Source organism: Vulpes lagopus, chromosome 5 (genome assembly GCF_018345385.1).
Source record: "Vulpes lagopus strain Blue_001 chromosome 5, ASM1834538v1, whole genome shotgun sequence".
NCBI classification, from domain to species: domain Eukaryota; kingdom Metazoa; phylum Chordata; class Mammalia; order Carnivora; family Canidae; genus Vulpes; species Vulpes lagopus.
In genome coordinates, this window is record NC_054828.1 from 11,310,093 (window position 1) to 11,329,880 (window position 19,788).

Here is a 19,788-nt window from a genome sequence, read left to right on the forward strand (position 1 = left end):
GGGGGTGCGGCGGGGGCGGGCGCGCGGGGGTGCGGCGGGGGCGGGGGCGGGGGCGCGGCGGGGCGGCGCGGCGGACCCCCCTGCGGCGGCGGCGCGATGGTGCGGGCCGGCCGGGGAGGTGTGGGCTGGGGTTGGACCCGCCAACTTCTCCCGCGGTCAGGGGCGAGCGCCAGGGCGGCGGCGAGGGCGAGTGAGTGCGGCCGGGTGGGGCGGCGGCCAGGCGCCCGGGCGCTCGGGATTGGCCGCGGGTCTGGCCCCGGCGACCCCGGGGAGGGTCCCCGCCGGCGACAGCGGGGCAGGGGAGCGGGGGCGGGGGCGGGGGCCGGGGTAACCTCGGGCGCAGCAGGGGCAGAGGGCACCGAGCCGGGGCCGGGGCCGGGGCCGGGGCCGGGCGCGGGCGTTCAGGAGGCGGGGGGAGCCCGCGCAGGCTGCGGAGACTGGCGGCGGGCGGGCTCGCCGGGGGCGCGGGCGGGGGCGTGTGCTGGCCCCAGCGACCCCTCCGCCGGCGCCCACTCCCCGGCCCTCCCGGCCGGGGGGCTCTGAGCCCCACGGGCCCTCTCCCCGCCCCTCCTGGGCATCCCAGCGCCGCTGCCTCCTGGCACGATCCCGAGGACGAGCACCGCCGCTCCCCGGGCCGGACGCCCTCCCCGCCGGCTCCCCCTCTGGGGCCCTCCGAGGCTCCGGCCCCGCCCCCCGCGCGGGGGGCCCCAAGGAGGGGCGGAGCCGCCTTTCCTCGGGGACCGGGCAAACCCTTCCCACCGCCTGCCCGGGCGGCGCCGCGGGTTGCCGGGCCGCCGCCAACACGCCACCCTCGGGGAAGCGGTGGGAGAACGAGCTCCTCCCAGGTCCCGCCCCACTGCACACACACAGACCTCATGCCGCTCTCTCTCCTGGTTTCCACCCGCGCCAGGTGATGCGCAGAGCTGAAACCATGGTTCATCAGGTGCTCTACCGGGCGCTGGTCTCCACCAAGTGGCTGGCGGAGTCGGTTCGGGCTGGCAAGCTGGGGCCCGGCCTGCGGGTGCTGGACGCGTCCTGGTACTCGCCGGGCACCCGCCAGGCCCGCAAGGAGTACCTGGAGCGGCATGTGCCCGGCGCCTCCTTCTTTGACATAGAGGAGTGCCGGAACACGGCGTCGCCCTACGAGATGATGCTGCCCAGCGAGGCCCACTTCGCCGACTACGTGGGCCGCCTGGGCATCGGCAACCAGACGCACGTGGTGGTGTATGACGGTGACAACCTGGGCTGCTTCTATGCGCCGCGGGTCTGGTGGATGTTCCGTGTGTTTGGCCACCGCACCGTGTCGGTGCTCAATGGCGGCTTCCGGAACTGGCTGAAGGAGGGCCACCCGGTGACATCTGAGCCCTCGCGCCCAGAGCCGGCCGTCTTCAAAGCCACCCTGGACCGCTCCCTGCTCAAGACCTACGAGCAGGTGCTGGAGAACCTCGAGTCTAAGAGGTTCCAGCTGGTGGATTCACGGTCCCAAGGACGGTACCTGGGCACTGAGCCAGAGCCAGATGCAGTAGGTAGGTGTCCTGGTGGGTGGGTGGCCCCTGGGGAGTAATGCCCGGTGGAATGATGGACCCTAAGGATGTCCGGGGCCCTGGCCAGGTGTTGTCCTCAGTCTCCCCTTAGGTAGGGCCCCAGGTCTGCATCTGTGAAATGAGAGAACAGAGCCAAATCTAAAAGCTCTTCTGGCTCCGTGGCCTGAGGACCTGCTTATGTGTTCCCATAGCCACGCGCTAACAAGCAACCTAGCATCCGCACGGCGGTGGCCTCAGAGAGGTGCCCGGTGACATCTCCACCCACATCCATGCCCAGGCACTACTCCCTTACATGCACAAAAGTGTGTCTACGAGCCAGCACACGCATCTCTGTACCAATGCTCTCAGGGATACCTAACTTCCCAGCGCCTCTCTAGTTCCCTAGAAACCCATATAGACATCAACAACGCCCTGCCCGCAGCACCCCCTCACTCCTTCCAGCTCTCCGGGGCCCCCTGACCTTTCCAAACAGCTGCAGCCTATTTACAGAGCTTATAAAAGTAACTGCCATTTCATGCTAAGCACTTTGACTCTGCGTTATCTCATTCAAGAAGGCTTAACATCCCCATTTTAGAGAGAAGGAAACGCAGATGTGCGGACATTAAGTTACTTGCTCAGTGAAGTGGCAGGGTCGACATTGAAACTAGTTTTAAACCAGTACTCTAAACCAGGCATCCGCCGGGCATCCACAGGGAAGTGGCTCTTCAGTCCTCTCCTGTGGACAAAGGGGAGGCCAGGAGGGTTCCAGATCACTGGAGGTGGGGGGAGCCTCAGGGGAGGAAGTGCTGAGTTCTAGAACCTCCGAACAGGGAACCATAGATGTCTCACCATCAACCCTGGCCGGGTTTCCTCCAGCCCCTGCCTGGGCACTTCTGGTGGCCGGGATCTCACTGCTTTAGGGGCCTCTCTCTGGTGGCCTCTCTCAGAGTGGCCGGCACCTCTTGGCTCTGGGCTCTGTCCTCGGTCAGGGTCTGCAGAATCTAAGTCCTGTGCAACGTTTTTCCTAACTTGCTGAAAAATTGCTCCTCCTTTCTGTGCCTCTGAGGGAGTGGAAAGTTTTCTGTGAAAACTGTTTTGGACACTCTTAGAGCTGGAGGTCCTGAAAGGTCATCTCATCAGGCAGAGGGGAGCGGAGGCACACAGAGGAAGGGGCAGGTCAAGGCCCTAGGGCTAGCTAGTGGCAGAGCCATGGCTTTTTGCAGGCCCTGTGTTTTTCCTGCCCACCTTGTTCTCTGAAAATCTGGAGTCGAAGATTCAGAGACTTCTGGCACGGACCTCCTGCAGCCCCCTCCTGGCCTTGGTCCAAGATACCTTCTCTCCTTGGGACTTACCACTGCCACTGAGGTGGGGGGGAAATGATAGAATTGTTTCTCTACCTGCCTCACAGCTTGCCCTGAGCGAGCTGCCAATAAGTGAAGAGATGTCAGATCCAGTAAGGTTAGAGATGTCAGAGCCGATTTCCTCACTCCTGGTTTCGGATGAGGGCACCGAGGCTCAGCGAGGGGGTCCCTCCCCATCACTCTGCTCCCTACTTCCTCCCACCTCTTCTGGGATCCCCCAGGGGGGAGCATGGATCCTCCTTCCTGCAAGATGAGCCCCTCCATTGTGGTGGGACTTCCATCCCAATTTCTTGGCCTCTCTGGGTTCTCTTATTATAAAATGAGAAGAGGGGATACCAGCCTTGGCCACCTGGCTCTGCACTTATTTAAATGCTGGAAGGGGATTTTGAGAAAGGTAAGGAGCTGTGCAGAGGCCAGGGCCAACTAGAAAGCCTGCATGTGGCACTTCCTTCCCTAGAAGGCTTTGCTGGCCTCCCAAACCGCATACTTTGGGGGCACAGAGGTATATCAGGCTCCCTGACTTTGCAGCCCCCACCTTGGGGTGGGGTCAGGAAGGAAGCCCGTGGGCTCAGCGGTCCAGATGTAACATCCAGGGTAGTGTGGATGGCAGGCTGTGGAAAGAGTGTCCTGGAGGAGGAGCTGGGACCAGGGCCCTAGACACCCAACAGCTGCTTCCTACTGACATTAGGCAAGCAACCTCTCTGGCCCCAGCTCTGTGCTCCCCAGCTCTATGCCTCCTGGCACCTTTGTTCCTGTTTGTAAGGGGCTGAGAGTCAGGCAGACCTGAGCTGGCACCCTGTCCTCTGCCGCCTGTTGTGAGCCCTTCACCTCGAGAACACGCTCACCTTCTAGAGCGCTGGGGGAAGAAGCCAGCGAAGGAGTTGGAGCCAGCCAGCTCTTGACAAACCTCATTCTCTTTTCCTCCCGTGAGGGTGAAAAGGGAGGAGATCAACCCCCCTTGTGGGCATTTTTATCTGCACAATGATTTATGCATGTTCTCTCCTTGACACCTACAGCCACCCCGCGTGGGGTGGAAGATGGCAGTTCCCACTCTGCAGTTGGGAAAAGGGAGGAGAGGGTTCTCTAAGGAGGCAGAGTGGCCAAGATTTGACCCCAGTCGGCAGGCCTCAAAGTGGGGCTGTTTCCCAAGGCCACTGCTGTGTAAGCAAACACAGGGACTTGGGGGGAAAGGTCATAGCTTCACAGTGTAGTGTTGCTTCATGGGATCCTGTGGCCCCTTTTCCTGTCTCCCCCCACCTCCACCCCCAGGGTGCAGAAGAGTGCTGAGCTGCCTCCCAGTGGCCAGGATTGGGAGCTGCCCACCGTGGCAGCCTGCACCGACTGCGTTGTGTTTTTAGGAGGAAAGCGAGAAAGAGCCAAACGGGTTTTCCTGGCCCCCAAAACCCACACAGTGGGTATCAGTGGCCTGGAAGACATTACCTCACACCCTTGACTAGTTCACAGTCTCAGGAGCTGGGAGCTTCCTGGGGTCCTCTGAAACCAGCCCCCAGATGCAGAGGGCAGGGAAGGACCCAAGAAAGCAGGCCACCCCAGACTGGTTGGCGGCAGGTTGAATAAGCAAAGGAACTTACTCACAAGGCTTGTCTTGGGTGGCCGACCACAAGATGAGATTTCGACACCCACCTGTCAGATCTTAAAAGTTTATACAGAGGTCTTAACTGGGTTGAATCACATAGACACTGCCCAGCTGGTCTTGGCACCACATCACTATCTCAAGGCCATGTCCTTAGGGCAGCCTCTGGGAGTGGGGAAGGCAAGCGGAATGCACATTCCAAGGACAGGGGAGGGGAAGAGGAGCCTCTAGTTGTCCCGGTCCAGTTCATGGGTCAACTGGTGGTTATGTCCTCTCCATGGCCTCCCCCAACTTTCTACCCCTCATATCAGCTCCCAGAACTTCACATCCTGCCTCTTCTGTGTTGTGCCCTGAGTGATCAGCAAGGGGTTTTGTGAGCATGGTGGGGACTCCTTTGGTGGCTATCTGGCTACATTGGAGGCAGATGAGGCACATCCAAGAGAAAGTACAGAATAAGACAAAGATTGCCCAAGTCCGGGTAATATTTTCCATCAGGAGCCCCGTGATCTGAACCATTGATTTATTGAGTCCCCTAGGCTAGGGGTCAGATCATTCAGGGCATTCACTCGTATTCTCATGTGATTTAGTGAAGATGACACAATAGACTCCTGAGATATGAACACACAACATTCAGGGTAAGGGCACAGGTGCCTCCTTGCAAGGCAGCAATATATCTAAGGCCACCCTGTTTTAGAGGACAGCTTTTCTCATTGACGATATTTCAGTGTTCAGCAAGGACAGGTTTTGTTGGCTATCGTTCAAGGCTTGCTGGGTGAGTTTAGTAAGGGCCTCTGTGTGTGTGAGAACTTCCCTCAGGCCAATGGAGGGGAAAAAGCAGGTAAATGATTGTACCAGGGGAAGCAGAACATACACACCTGGCCTTGAGGAGAGGGAGGTTGTCTGCGCTGTCAGGAGTGAGTGAGGAAATGGATGGGGGACAGGATGTGCCAGCCCAGGACCCCCACTTCTTCCCCTCTCCCAATGGCATTCATTCTGTTCCAGGTATGCATTTTAACAAGTCTGCCTTACAGCAGGACCATGAGATCCCAGCAGAGATTGAACAGTTCCCCCTCACCCAAGGATGTGAAGCAACTCCCCCATCCTGGTAGGACATCTCAGAAAATTCCAGTAGATGACACCTTGCCCAGGTGTGATGGGCTTAGTGTTCTCAGCAGTATAGCACGATGATCCGCAGCTAGCAGGGCTGTGGTTATCTCCCTCCACTTTCATACCTTTACGGTGTTGAGTGTCTCAGCAAGGGTCCCCAGTCTGGCATATGGGGAGACAGGCCCTACGGGCTGATCATTCAAATGTGTATGACAGCCTAGGACAGTGCTTCCGTGCACCCAGCCAAGGTGGTTTTCCCTGTGAGTCTTTTAATCTGCTGCTTTAATATTCATTTTTCTTTATTTTTTTTTTTTATCAACCCTACTGCTTATGGGTTATAGGGGAAATGGGACCTTCAGTCTATGTCATGCCCTTTGGCCCAGTTTTGCAGTATGACCCCCAATCGCTATCTAGTCAATGAGGGTATCTAAACACGGTATTGCATTTCTCTAATACCTTCATGGTGGCAGCCTGGTTTGCATAGTGACAAGGGAAGGCTGGATTAGGCCAAACACAGTGTCCACACAAACCAGGCATATGAAAACCCCTCACTAAGGGGGAGGAGGGGCAATATAACCAGTTTGCCAATCTGTCATCAGTTGGGAATTCTGATGAATGGCCCCAGGCTCCTTTGCCAGTTGCCTTGGTTGTCATGTACAACACAAAGGACATGCTGTTATGGCATTAACCAAGCCACTCTATTTCAGAGGCAAGTCAGCATCCTTGACAATATGGGGACCCCCCCCCCCCAGGCACAATGGTGGCTGCTCTTCCCATGCATCCATTCTGCTATATCCACTGAAGAGCCAATTGCTAGGGATTGTACTCACACAAGGGCATTGGCCTTCTGAATGCTCATGGGTGTCAAGATGCCCCATGAGCTGGGATATGGAAAAGTGAGGACTGCCTCAGGGTCTTGGAGGCAAGCCCAAATAGTCCATCATATATCCTGACCCCATAAGGGCCCATTCATGATCATCCACCCCTCAGCTTCCCCCATTGTCCAAGCAATAGGGTTGATCCAATTAAAAGCAGGGCTAAAGAGTGACTACCAGCCAGACCTGTCTGAGTTGAGCCCACTGGCTGCTGCGGTTCATTCCTCCCTGAGCATCTCTATCTGGAGGGGGCTGTGGACATTGCTGGGAGCTGGTGCTCCATGGAGGTAGTGACTACCACATGACTACCACAGTGCCTGACCCATATCTTCTGGAGTCCCAGACTCTTTTACTCAAATGAGAGCACTGCTTGGGAGATGCCCAGAGATGCAACATTTCATTAGTATTTTTTACCCTCTCAAAGGCAGCTTGCTATTCTGATCCCCAGTCACCGCTTCTTCACCAGGCAGCATAAGGAACAGTGGCACTGTGCCATGGGAAATAAAAGTGCTCAGAAACTCTGAAATCCCTACAAAGGCTTGCATCTCTTTCACCACCTTTGGGGTCAGATGGACTTGTATCTTACCAGTCGCAATATCTGGGAACACATCTCACCCGACCAAACAATTCCCAAAAACTTTATTATAGTGCCTGGGCCTTGAATTTTCTGTGCATTTACCACCATTCTTGCCTTACAGATGTTCCAGCAAAGCCTGCAGCATGTTTTGCAGCAGATAAAAGTTTTCACGTTAGCATTATAGCATCAATGTAATGGGCACATTTTACTGATGTGAAGGAGAGAAGGGGCAGTTCTTGGGCTACCATCCCATGTAATTAATTCTTACTCAGGTCAGTGGTATGATCTTAGTTAGCAGAAACCTCTATTCATCCCTCTTGCCCATGAATCTCCCTAAAGATGAAACATTTTTTTGCAAGAAATGCTTTGCAAGGGATCCCTGGGTGGCTCAGTGGTTTAGCGCCTGCCTTTGGCCCAGGGCGCGATCCTGGAGACCCGGGATTGAGTCCCGCTTCGGGCTCCCTGCATGGAGCCTGCTTCTCCCTCTGCCTATGTCTCTGCCTCTCTCTCTCTCTGTGCGTCTCATGAATAAATAAATAAAATCTTAAGAAAAAAAAAAAAAAGCTTTGCAAAACATCACAGTAAAAACAATAACTCCCATGAGAATTCATTCTAATGTAATCGACAAGGGAATGAGGTTATTTTTTTGATATTTTTTTTAATTTTAAAAAAGATTTTGTTTATTCATGAGAGACACACAGGAAGAAGCAGAGACACAGGCAGAGGGAGAAGCCCCAGGACTCAATCCCGGGACCCCAGGGGTTCACGACCTGAGCTGAAGTCAGACGCTTAACCACTGTGATGCCACCCAGGTGCCTCTGTGATAAGTATTTTAAAGTAAAAACCAAGATTATGATTGGTAACATTATACTAGGACATAATCAGATGTTTAGGAATTTTATACCTTCTGGAACACTTCTATTGATAACTTCAATATAAATAGTTCCTAAGGAAAAATTAGCATCACTTCCTACTTGACGATGCTCCCCATGTAATTTAACATATGAAATGCCTGGCTAGTTTAATATTTCCCTCTTATAAGGAGAAAAACCAAATCTTTTGAGCTGGCCCAGGAAAATCCCAAAGTTAGTTCAAAGTCAGTAAAGCTTCATTTAGAATTTGATTTGGCAAAAACATCAAAAGGTTTTAAAATAGGTGTTCGCAAAGGAGTATGGATCATCGTGAAACAATATTCAGTTATCCATTTAGCCAAAGTGACAATTTAAGGCTTCAGAGACAAATAGAGAAATTGCATAGATGTAAAAACAAACAAGGAGCTCTTTTAATAGAGAAGACTCCATTTTCTTAACTAATCAAAGACCTGGTAAAGACTGCATGAAGCACAGGATTTTATTTTGATAAAACACAGAACCCTTGTTTTCTAGGTAGATTACCTAAATGGCAAAGAAAAGCCTTTCACAGTCCCATCAAGAACAGACCAATCATCTGAGAAAACTTTATCTGTTATAGCAGATGAGAGAAATTTAAATTTCAGTTTTATGAAAGTTCACTTTGATATAGCTTATATTTAAGCTAATTGAAGAACTCATGTACAGATCAATTTTGGTAATACCTTCAGGGGGTAGAAAAACATGCATATTGAACATATATCCATAGATATATATAAACATACAGACAGAAACCTCATAACTTAGCCCTTGGTGAGTAATTTTAGGGAGTCTGTGGACTAGGTTTGGGGCAAGGGAACTTCTTTTTTTTTTTTTTTTTTTTAAGATTTTATTTATTTATTCATGAGAGACACAGAGAGGTGAGACACAGGCAGAGGGAGAAACAGGCTCCACGCAGGGAGCCCAATGTGGGACTCGATCCAGGGACTCCAGGATCATGCCCTGGGCTGAAGGCAGGCGCTAAACCACGAAGCCACCCAGGGATCCCTGGGCAGGGAACTTCTAGAACAGTGTGTATCCGCCCCCACCCCTAGATTTTTTTCCCACTGTCTCTGTGGGTACTATCTTGGTTATCTCATGGGGTGTTTACATCTCAAAGAGATAAGATTTGCAACTTTGGATTTAGTTTTCCCCTAGGTTTGGGGATTATTGCTATTTAAAATTTTCCTTTGCATTAGGGGTGGGAAGGTGTGGGGGCAACTCCCGGGTTTCCTCCTCAACCACAACATCCTCCTCTTCCTTCTGGTCACTTGCCTGGGGATCCACCTCTCAGCACTCTAATCAGCCTTTGTCACAAACTCCGGAGTCTTCATCCTAACTTGACTTTGAGCCTCTAGCTGGGGCATCAGTGTCCAGCTGAACTACCTACAGTGGCAGCCAGTACACTGTGACAACCGCTCATATTTCATGTCTCTGGCACGATGCTCTGGGTATAGTTCCTCAAACAAGCTCAGTAAAGCAGTCAGAGTTTTCGGGGCGTCCCTGGACTCACTCAGAGGTCCACAGGCACCTAACGCATGGGCCACCCCTCCCCACTTAGAGGTCACTGGCCGACATAAGATTTCCTGGACCGATGCCACTTTCCAATTCTTCAGTCCCCTGGCTGGCCTGCCAACTTTTAGTTCACAGCCTCCTCTGGAACCTCCCCAGGGTCATCTGAAACCAGCCCCAGATGCCGAGCTGGGGAGAGACTAAAGAAAGAGCAGGCCGCCCCAGATGGGTAGGTGGCAGGTTTAATAAGCAAGGAAACCTCCTTTTGAGACTTGTCCTGTCCAGCCCCAAGAGGAGGAGATTTTCATGCCCACCTGCCAGATCTTAAAAGTTTATATGGAGGCCTTTATTGGCTCAAGTCGCATACACACCGTCCAGCTGGTCTCAGCACCACATCACTATCTCAAGGCCATGTTCTTGGTGCAGGCTCTGGGAGCAGGGAAGGCAAGCCGAATGCACATTCCAAGGACAGGGACCCAGAGTCCAGCTCGTGGGTCACATCCTCCCCATGACCTCCCCCAAGGACTGGCATCTTGTTGGCCAAAGTTGCAGCACAAAGTCCCAGGCCTCTGAGCAGTTGAGAAACATGAGGGGGTCATCTCATCCATTCCCCTGCCTCAGTTTCCTTCTCCAGGAAGGCTCAGGGTAGTCAAAGGACACATCTCTTAGGGTCAGACAGACCTGACTTCACTTCACACACCCGTGTGTCCCGAGGCAAGTTTCCTCACCTCTTGGAGCCCAGGCTTCCCATCAGAGGATTTGTAAGGATTCTGGAAGATAAACCTCTTGAGCTAACCCACTGTCTGGTGCCTGGTGCTGAGGTCTGAGCATGGTGGCCTGCCTGCCGGGGGTGGGGAGGAAAGCCAGGAGCCTCCAGGGGAAGTTGGACTTGGGAGCAAAGCAGCAGGAGCCCCTGCTTCTGGGCCCACATGCTTTTGCTTCAGTTGGCTCTTCTCCAAGGTTCTCCAGGCTGGGTTCATCCTGGGCCTTGTCACACACAGGCGGTCAGTGCCCGCTCATTGAAATTCCTCAGACAGGCCCTGGGTCCTCGCTGGCAGATGTGAAAGGAGGACCCCCCCTCCCCCCCACCTCCTGAGGTTGACCCAGTTTGGGAAGCCAGAGTCACAGAAACCCCCCCCCGACTCCTTTACTCAGAAGAGGTGCCTTTTATGCAACTGGAAGAAAGCACTGAAGCTGTTTCCATCGTGGATGGGAGGAAAGAAACAAAACAGCATTCAGAGTTTAACAAACGCTTGCACTTCTAAGTGCACTTAAATTCAGCCCACTGCCTGGATGCCGAGAGATTTTTAAGTTGGGTGTCTTGGCAAAGGGCGCCCTTGAAGCCAATGGATCTGTTGTTCCTCATTGGTAGGGTCAGCACACATCGAGTCTCAGATTAAAATGTCCGGACAAAAAGATAAAAATTACAACAGGAAGAACTCACTGTAATTTGTAAGTCAGGACAGCAATCAAAGGAACTCTTGACGCATGCCAGTGAATTTTGGAAGCCTCTTTGGCTCCAGGGCACGGGGAATGGGATGTTGCTGGCACGATTGTGCACCTACTATGTACCCAGGGTCTCTAGGGGCTCACAAGTCTGTGAGGTAGTTGGGGTTATCTCCCTATTTCACAGATGGGGAGACTGAGGCTCAGGGATGCAGGCCTCCTGGCTGCACCCTGCCCCCTGCACCCTGTGTGCCTCCGTCGGGTCCTTTCCCTCCCACTGCTGCCCACCCTGGTCCTGCCCTGTCCATGGTCCAGGTTTAAGGGTGTGGTGGGGAATTTTGGAGGAAGGGGGGGCCCAAAGAGATGCCTGAATCTGCCTTGGGTCCCACTCCCAGCATCCAAAGGCTGCCAGGGTGTGGGGTGCTTGAAGAAGAGAGGAGCGACCTTTGGTGTGCTGAGGGCAGGACCAAGGCCTTGGCCCAGACCCCTTTGCTGACTGTTCTGAAACTAGATGTGGCAGGGGGGCCTCATTGGGAGGGGAGACCTGTCCGGAACGGACCTCGGAGCCAGCTCAGACCCCCACTCCCTTCTATCCAAGCCTCTCAGCATTTCTAGGAAGGGTCTGCAGGGAGCACCTCGCTCCCATAACCCCCTCTCCAGGGTAGGTGGTAAAGGGCGGGAGCATCGGCATCTGCAGGTGCGTGGGCCAGGTGCAGTAGCTGGTGCTTTGCTCCTCACAGCAGCCTGGGCCCGTCAATACTTTCAGTCCCATTTCACCCCCTGGAGAAACTGAGGCTCAGAGAAGTGATATCACTTGCTTAAAGTCACCCTTTTGGCAAGTGGCAGAGCTGGGATACTTATGTCTAGCTCTTTCTATGACTCTGCTTAACAGGAAAATCAGGGGATTTTCCTTTGCCTCTCTGTGTGGCTGTAGGTGAGCCATTTCATGCTGCCCTGCCTCAGTGTATACATCTGTAAACTGGAGTGACGTTATAGTTCATGAATCTTATGCTATCTGCTTAGCATCTTTCTTTTTTTTTTTTTTTTAAAGATTTTATTTATTTATTCATGAGAGACATGGAGAGAGGGGCAGAGACACAGACAGAGGGAGAAGCAGGCTCCATACAGGGAGCCCAACACGGAACTCAATTCTGGGTCTCCAGGATCAGGCCCTGGGCTGAAGGCAGTGCTAAACCGCTGAGCCACCCAGGCTGCCCTGCATCTGTCTTTCTTGCTAGACTGTAATCTCCCTGAGCCTGGGCCATGTCCACCGCTGTGTTCTTACCATTCGGCACGTAACAGCCACTTCTCCACAGCCCTGTGAGATAGGTCTGTGCCACGGAGCCCATTTTACAGGTGGGAAAACTGATCCAGAGAAGTGAAGCATTTGCCCGAGGTAAATGTTAGTAAAGAGCTCAGTAAATAGCAGAGCTGGGACTCACCCCTGTCCTCTCAAGCAGGTCTGACTTCGGGCATCCTTACTCAGAGGCAGGCTTTGGGGAAGGGGGCGCCCTTTGTCTTATGTCTCCAGCATTGACGGTAGGTTGGGCCAGGAGTAATTTGAGCTCTGAGAAGGCCAAGGGTGTTACTTTTGTTTCTGAAGCTCCCTGTCCTTATAGCCAAAGCTTCTTTGGCTATCTTCCCCCCCACTACCCCCCCAACCCCCATGCCGTCCTAACCCTGTCCTCTGCTGCACCCAGGACTGGACTCCGGCCACATCCGAGGCTCAGTCAACATGCCGTTCATGGACTTCTTGACCGAGGACGGCTTCGAGAAGAGCCTGGAGGAGCTGCGTGCTATGTTCGAGGCCAAGAAGGTGAACCTAGCGCAGCCCCTCATCGCCACGTGCCGGAAGGGGGTCACCGCCTGCCACGTCGCCCTCGCCGCCTACCTCTGCGGCAAGCCCGACGTGGCCGTCTATGATGGCTCCTGGTTCGAGTGGTTCCACCGGGCACCCCCGGAGACCCGTGTGTCCCAGTGGAAGCGCGAGAAGGCCTGAGCAGGGTCCTTGTCGCCGGCTGGCAGCTCCCATCTGTTTAGTGACCGCAGCCTGACATGCAGCGTGTACCTCTTTAGCGAAGGAGACTGACCAGGTTTTAAAATTGCTGTGTAAAGCCCTCCTTTCCCCCCAGACACTGGAATAAACTGCCTTTTCTGAATAGCTGTGTTTGTCTGCCTCTCCCTGGGTTCCTCCCTTGCCCCATGTGCTCATTTCTTTCAGGCTCCTTAGAACACACCAAGGCAAGAAATTTCCAGAGCAGTCCCTCACTGGGGAGCCCACACTCAGGCTGCCGCTCTATTATTTCGTTTTGGAAGCCATGTATTGTCCCATGTCAGGTGGGGCATACTGGGGCCTACCTGGATGGGGTACCAAGGAGCTGGAGAGAAGTGAAACCAAGGCTAGCCGATGCCAACCGCTCCTGCTCTAGGCCCAGCCCTCTGGGTGCGGGGGATAGGGTAGGGGCCACCCGGCCTTCCAAAGGGGTGTCACACAACTCAGGCCTTGATGCCTCTCAGAAGAGGCGATGCTCAGAGGTGGGCCTGAGGAAGGGGGCCTCTACCTGCGGTGTCCTTCCTGGCTCAGAATAAGACCCTCCTAGGAAGCACATGAAAAGGGGCTGGAGAAGCAGCCTCAGGCCCGGGAGAAGGTTCCAGAGCCCTGGCAATGTGAAGCTACAGTAGAAGACTGCGCCCATGTGGCTGGGTTTTGAGTTTCCTAGAAACAGGCTTTCTGAGCCTTCCTTTGGGGCCCTGTACTGGGGGTCCCATAGCTGGTGAACCAAATTAAGAATCATCAGGTTAGGGACACCTGGGTGGCTCAGCAGTTGAGCATCTGCCTTCAGCTCAGGTCATGATCCCAGGGTCCTGGGATCGAGTCCCACATCAGAATACCCTCGAGGAAACTGCTTCTCCCTCTGCCTGTGTCTCTGCCTCTCTCTCTGTGTTTCTTATGAATTAAAAAAAAAAAAAAAGAATCATCAGGTTACAACTTGCTGACTGAGGGGGCACAAGTCATCCCCAAAGGGTCGGCCGGTAGCCCCCTCAGCATCTTGGCTCCCACTTGGGAAAGTGAAAATCTTGGGTTTATTTCGACGGAAGATGCAATTTCAATACACCCACACAAATGAAGTTAAGTCACAAGATTCACTACTTACAGATTCCAGACATGGGTGGGGGGAGATGAGCTAGGGAGGACAGACCTCTGTCCCGGGTGGTGTGTGAGCAGGGGAGACAGCAGGGAGCAGGGTCGCAGACACCTATTACTCATAAGGCGGTTGGGGCGGAGGGCACTACCTTTCCACAGGCTCAGCCCGAAGTGGTTATTTGACCAGGTGCCCTGGGAAGCGCAAAGCTGGAACGTGAGACGGGAATCCTGAGCTCAGGTCCTGGTCTATGTCCAGGCTCTGGGCACAGGAGTGTTGTCCTATTGTCGAGTGTCTGGGTAGCACCTTGAGAGACCTGCTATCCCCTGACAGCCTGCAAGCTAGCCCTGGGCTCACCAAATGGGATTTCCTGCTTCCACTGTGCAGCCTTCCTGGGCAAGGACAGGGCCATGGAGAGCACAGACCAAATCCACCAGGGACACGCTCCAGCCCCTAGCCTGGCGTTGGGGCAAGTAGGAGCCCAGTAAATGCTGAGGAGACTGGGGGTCAGGCTGGGTCAGGCTGAAGGCTGCAGGGTCTGCGGGGAAGAGGGCTAGGGCTGACCCCTCCTGCCTCCATGCTGTTGTCACACCAGCTTTAGGTCCTCAAACGGCCAGGGAACCCAGCTAAGCCACACCCAGACCCATGACCCACAGCAACTGCCGTAGGGAATATGAGTGAAGCTGCTAAATTTGTGATAATACTGTCACGCAGCCATGGATGATTAACGAGAGAATAAGAGCAATCCCAGGAGACCAGTGAGGCGGCAAGAGGTGGCGGTGGTCTGGACCTGGGGCCGGTGGGCAGGGCAATGACGTTGTGGAAGTGGCTGAGGCGGGTGCGAGTCTGGTGTACTTTGTTTTTGTTTCTTTAAAGATTTTATGTATTTATTCACAAGAGACATAGAGAGGCAGAGACACAGGCAGAGGGAGAAGCAGGCTCCCTCCAGGGAGCCCGACGTGGGACTCGATCCCAGGACACTGGGATCACTACCTGAGCCAAAGGCAGATGCTTAACCACTGGGCCACCCAGGTACTCGAGTCTGGTGTACTTTGAAGGCCTTGCTGATGAGTCGCTTATGGGGTGAGCTGTGGGTTACAGGCCACATCTCTCCGTGGTGAGCGATGGGCTAGGCACTTGATGAAAATGACTTTGTTCAATTCTAATTCTTACCCTTCACCATGAGCTGTGTCTGTTTCACATACAAGGAAAGTTCTGCCAAAGAATCTGGTCAAAGTCACTCTTTAAGTGGCAGGACCAGACTCAGGGGCCCTGAGTGTCACCAAGCTTTCTGCCTCCCGGGGAGCCCCTGGAAGGCTGGCGTGAGGAGACCTCCCCTATACCCCCGCCCCTGCTGAGCAACAGCCAGACAGGCCTGAGATATTGGGGGTGCCAACTGCAGAAGCCACTTAATTGTTCATCTTTGGTAGCCCTCATGATTTGAGGGGTGGAGAGCAGAGTCTCAATGTCACACCCTGCTCTCATTTTACTACTTGGTCCCGGATCCCTTCATGTCCAGCTGAGAGAGCTCAGGTGTACCTTTCTCTCCCCTCCCCACTCCTCTTGGCCTATAGCTATGCTCAGAAACACATCCACACCTTTAGGATTCAAGTCCCTTCTAAACTGTTTAGCTCCTACGCATCCCTCAAAGTCCAGCTCATGTGGCCCTTCTGAGAACCCTGACTCCTTCCCCCAGTCAAAACTCATCACTCTATTCAATCCTTTGTAGTCACTAGAACCAGCTTTCCACCTGATGGCAGCTGAGCCCTCTGTGTCTGACTCCCAACCTGATGCATGTGGGGGTTCAGGAAACATTTTGAGGGGGTGAGAGGGTGAGCGATGCCTGAGGGCTCCTCCATGCCCCACAGTACTGGCTTTCCCCAGCCCAGAGGGGCCCCTGGAGTGGGTCTGGGAGCCCTCTGAGGTAACAGAGCCCTATGAATAGTGGTCACCATGGCGACTCCAATGAACAGTGGAGGGGGGCCGCTCCCTGGCAACCACCCAGTGGTCTTCACCAGCAGTTCTGCAGTGTGGATCTGCACTCCTGGGCTTCAGCACACACCAGAGTGGTTCACGTGTTTTCTGACATTATGAGAGAGAGTGGAGAGGTGAGGCAGAGACCTGTGGGGTGGACGGGGGTCTTCCAGGACCCGGGATTTCATCTCCCCTCTCTCCATTCAGGGCTGCTTGTGAGGGAAGAGTGCCCAGACGCAACGGGACCCCCTTCCCTGTCCTCCTTAACCGACGTCTCTTGGGACTTCCTCTCCAGATCAGAAGCTGGCAGTGAGTCCACACTTCTGCTCAAGCCGGTCTAGGCTGCTCTGGGCTGGGGGTGCCATTATGGCAGATGGGACACTGCTGTGGGCACATCGGTTGGGTAACTGGAGATGGGGAACAGGGACAGGGCCGACAGCTTACTTGAAGGAGACAGAGGGTGAAGGGCTTGGTTTCAGCGCCACCTGGCTGAGGTCCTATTTCTTTTCTGAGCCTCACTTTCTCCATCTGTGAAAGAGGAGTTATACTTTCTCTGAACACCTGAGTCCTTATGAAGACAGACTAACCTACTAGATGGGAGAATGTGTAACATATGAGCTGTATTAATTATCTCTTTCCATCTAACAAATTGCCCCAAAACTCAGTGGCTTAAGAACATTATTAAAAATTAATTAATTAATATTTTAGAGAGAGGGAAAAGGGCAGAGGGAGAGGGAGAAAGAGAATCCCAAACAGGATTCCATGTTCAGCGTGAAGCCTCATGGGGCGCTCAATCTCACAACCTTGAGATCATGACCTGAGCCGAAAATCAAAAGTCAGATGCTTAAGCTACTAAGCCACCCAGGTGCTCCTAAGATTTTTTTTTTTAATCTGACAATCTCTTTGAATCAGAAATACAGATGCAGCTCCAATAGGTCCCATATCTCAGGGTCTTCCATAGACTATAATCAAAGTTCAACTAGAGAAGAACCCCTTTCCAGGGCCACTCATATGGTAGGACTCAGTTCCTCATGGATTATTGATCTGAGAGCCTCAATTTCTCATGAACTGTTGGCCAGAGGCCTCCCTCAGATCTTTGTCATGTGGACCTCTCCAGAGGGCAGCTCACAACACGGACCCTTCTTCTATCAGAGTGAGGGAGCCACGAAGAGCCTGTGGACAGAGTCACAATCTTCTATATTCAATCTTCAATAACCTTGGAAGTAGCTTCTCATCCCATATTTAATTGGCAAGTCAACAGGTCCAGCCCACACTCAAGGGGAAAGATTAAGCAAGGGTGTGAATTCCAAGGAACAGGATCCTTGGGAGCCATGTCAACTGCCCACCTTGGTGGCAGTTGGCCCTCTTGGCCCTGATAACATACATTGTTTCCATATGCAAAATACATTCATTTCTGCCCTACGATCTCAAAAGGTTCATTCCATTACAGCATCAGCTCTAAATCTAGAACCTGGCTACAAATCAGGCCTGGGTGTGGATGAGGTTCCTTGAGTGTGGTTTCTTGGACTCAGTCCTATCTCCCCATCAGTAGATATTAGGAAACTAATATCTACTATTTGTTCTGAACACACCACCATGCAATGAATGGTGTGGCCAACCTGGGATAAGGGCTATGAACATCCCTATTAAAAACTGAGGACACTGGAGACACAAAGGAGTCACTGGTCCATAGCAGTTCTGAAATCCAGCAGGGATTGTTGAACTTTTCCTGATTGGGTTTCGAGGCCTGGAAGTAATTCTCCATGGCTCTCAGCTCTGCCCCACAGGTCCTTGCTTCCACTCTCTAATTTTTTTTTTTAAATAAACAAAAGATAGCACATGTGTATGCTGAGTAGTTTTTTTTTTAAAAGATTTTATTGATTTATTCATGAGAATACACAGAGAGGAGAGAGAGAGAGGCAGAGACACAGGCAGAGGGAGAGGGAGAAGCAGGCTTCATGCAGGGAGCCTGATGTGGGACTTGATCCCGGGTCTCCAGGATCACACCCTGGGCCGAAGGCAGGCAGTGCTAAACCACTGAGCCACCAGGGCTGCCCATATGCTGAGTAGTTTTGTCAGACTCTTCTGCTGGTAGATTTGAGGGTCCACTAGACTCCATTTTGTACCGTCTGTCCCTTTTGCTCCAAGCTGGTAGTACTTTTGTTAATATGGTTTTCTCCAGAACTTAAGCCTACAGGGGCTTGACAACAGCTCTGCTCCCCTCTCTGGGACTCCTGGGAAGACACAGCACCTCTAGGTTTCCTAGATGACCTATTACCCCACTGAGGGGTAATCTGTGAGGCACATCCTTATCTCTTTAAAGGGTCCTTTGTGTGACAGAATAATATGCTCTGAGATTTTTATCTTTATAAGCTTTTCACAAAAGGTGGTACAGTCACAGCTTTGGCTACCTTTTTTGGATGGTGCTCTGAAGCTATTTCTTAATTTTAGCCTCTTTTGGCACCTGGGGAGGATGAGAATTTCCAAAACTATTAAGTCCTGCCTCTTTTATGTTTAATGGTCCTTCCTTCAGTGCTTTTGTCTCCTGTCACATTTCACTACAAGCAGCAGGAAGAAACCAGGAGGTGCCCCCCATGCTTTGCTTGGAAATTTCCTTTGCTAGATCCTCTGGCTCATTAGTCACATGTTCTGCTTTCCATATAACCATCAATGACAGTGTCACTAGGTTCTGTTACTAAATAACTTGGACACGGATCCCTCAGGGTTCTGAGAACATGTTCTTTGTCTGCACTGGCAGTATCCTCCAAATCTAGATTTCTACTCATCATCTGTTCAAGGCGATTTAAGCCTTTTCTATCATGTTCCTCAAATCCATCCATGCTCCAACCACTGCTCAGTTCCAAAGCCACTCCTGTATTTTTAGGTATTTGTTATAGCAGCAACCCATTCTTGGTACCAAAATATGTTTGAGCTATTGCTGCATAATAAATGACCAGAAGACTTAGCAATTTAAAACTATGTGCTTAAAAAAAGTACAAATTAATTATCTCACAGTTTCTATGGGTTAGGATCCTGGGCATAGCTTGGCTGGGTCTTCTGGCCCTGGGTCTCCCACAAGCTATACTTAATGTATCAACTGGGCTATGTTCTCATTTGAAGGCTCAATCGGGGAGGGATCCACTCCCATGTTCATTCAGGTGGCAGGATTCATGCAATTCTTTGAGAACTATTGGACCATGGGTCTCCGTTCTTTATGAGCTGTTGTCCTCTCCATAGGACCACTCAAAACATGGCAGCTGCTTCTGCCAGAGTAAGCAAACAAGCCAAGAAGAGCCAGAGAAAGAATGTGAACAAGACAGAAGTCACTAATCTAATTTCGAAGTGACATCCTACCATTTTTGTCATATTCTTTTGATCAGAAGCGAGCTGCTAAATCAAGCCCACACTCAGGGAGATGGGATGGAGAGTTAACACTGTGTATGAATACGGAAAGGATAGGGACCAGAAGCAGCATAGTCACACAGTTAGCACCACACAATTATTAAGTGTCAAAATTAGGGTGTTTCACTTTGTGATTTTTCAAAAGAATAAAATTTATCTTTTGTTAAAAGATTTTATTTACTTATTTGAGAGAGAGAGCATGAGTCAAGGGAGAGTTGGAGGTCTAAGGAGAAGCAGGCTCCTCGCTGAGCAAGGAGCCCAACCTGGGCTTGATCCCAGGATCCTGAGATTATGACCTGAGCCTAAATCAGAGGCTTAATTGACTGAGCCACCCAGGCACTCCTAAAATTGATCTGGTTCTTAATGTGCTCTGAGTTTACCAGCAAA

At 52.4% G+C, this 19,788-nt stretch overlaps 1 protein-coding gene across 1 annotated transcript; it reads left to right on the forward strand.

Annotated features, from left to right (window-relative positions):
- The first annotated feature begins 45 nt into the window (after nucleotides 1-45).
- On the forward strand, nucleotides 46-13,041 carry TST (thiosulfate sulfurtransferase). Its single transcript, XM_041755072.1, has 3 exons — nucleotides 46-190; nucleotides 911-1,526; nucleotides 12,583-13,041. Exons 2-3 carry the CDS (start codon nucleotides 914-916, stop codon nucleotides 12,879-12,881), a joined length of 912 nt encoding a protein of 303 aa, XP_041611006.1. The 5' UTR covers nucleotides 46-190; nucleotides 911-913; the 3' UTR covers nucleotides 12,882-13,041.
- The last annotated feature ends 6,747 nt before the right edge of the window (nucleotides 13,042-19,788 follow it).

Excerpts from the sequence above, each read along its gene's own strand:
- TST (XM_041755072.1), top strand. The coding sequence starts at position 914 with ATGCGCAGAGCTGAAACCATGGTTCATCAGGTGCTCTACCGGGCGCTG. Across the intron at positions 1,527-12,582 it reads GCCAGAGCCAGATGCAGTAG|GACTGGACTCCGGCCACATC; the intron begins GTAGGTGTCCTG and ends TGCTGCACCCAG.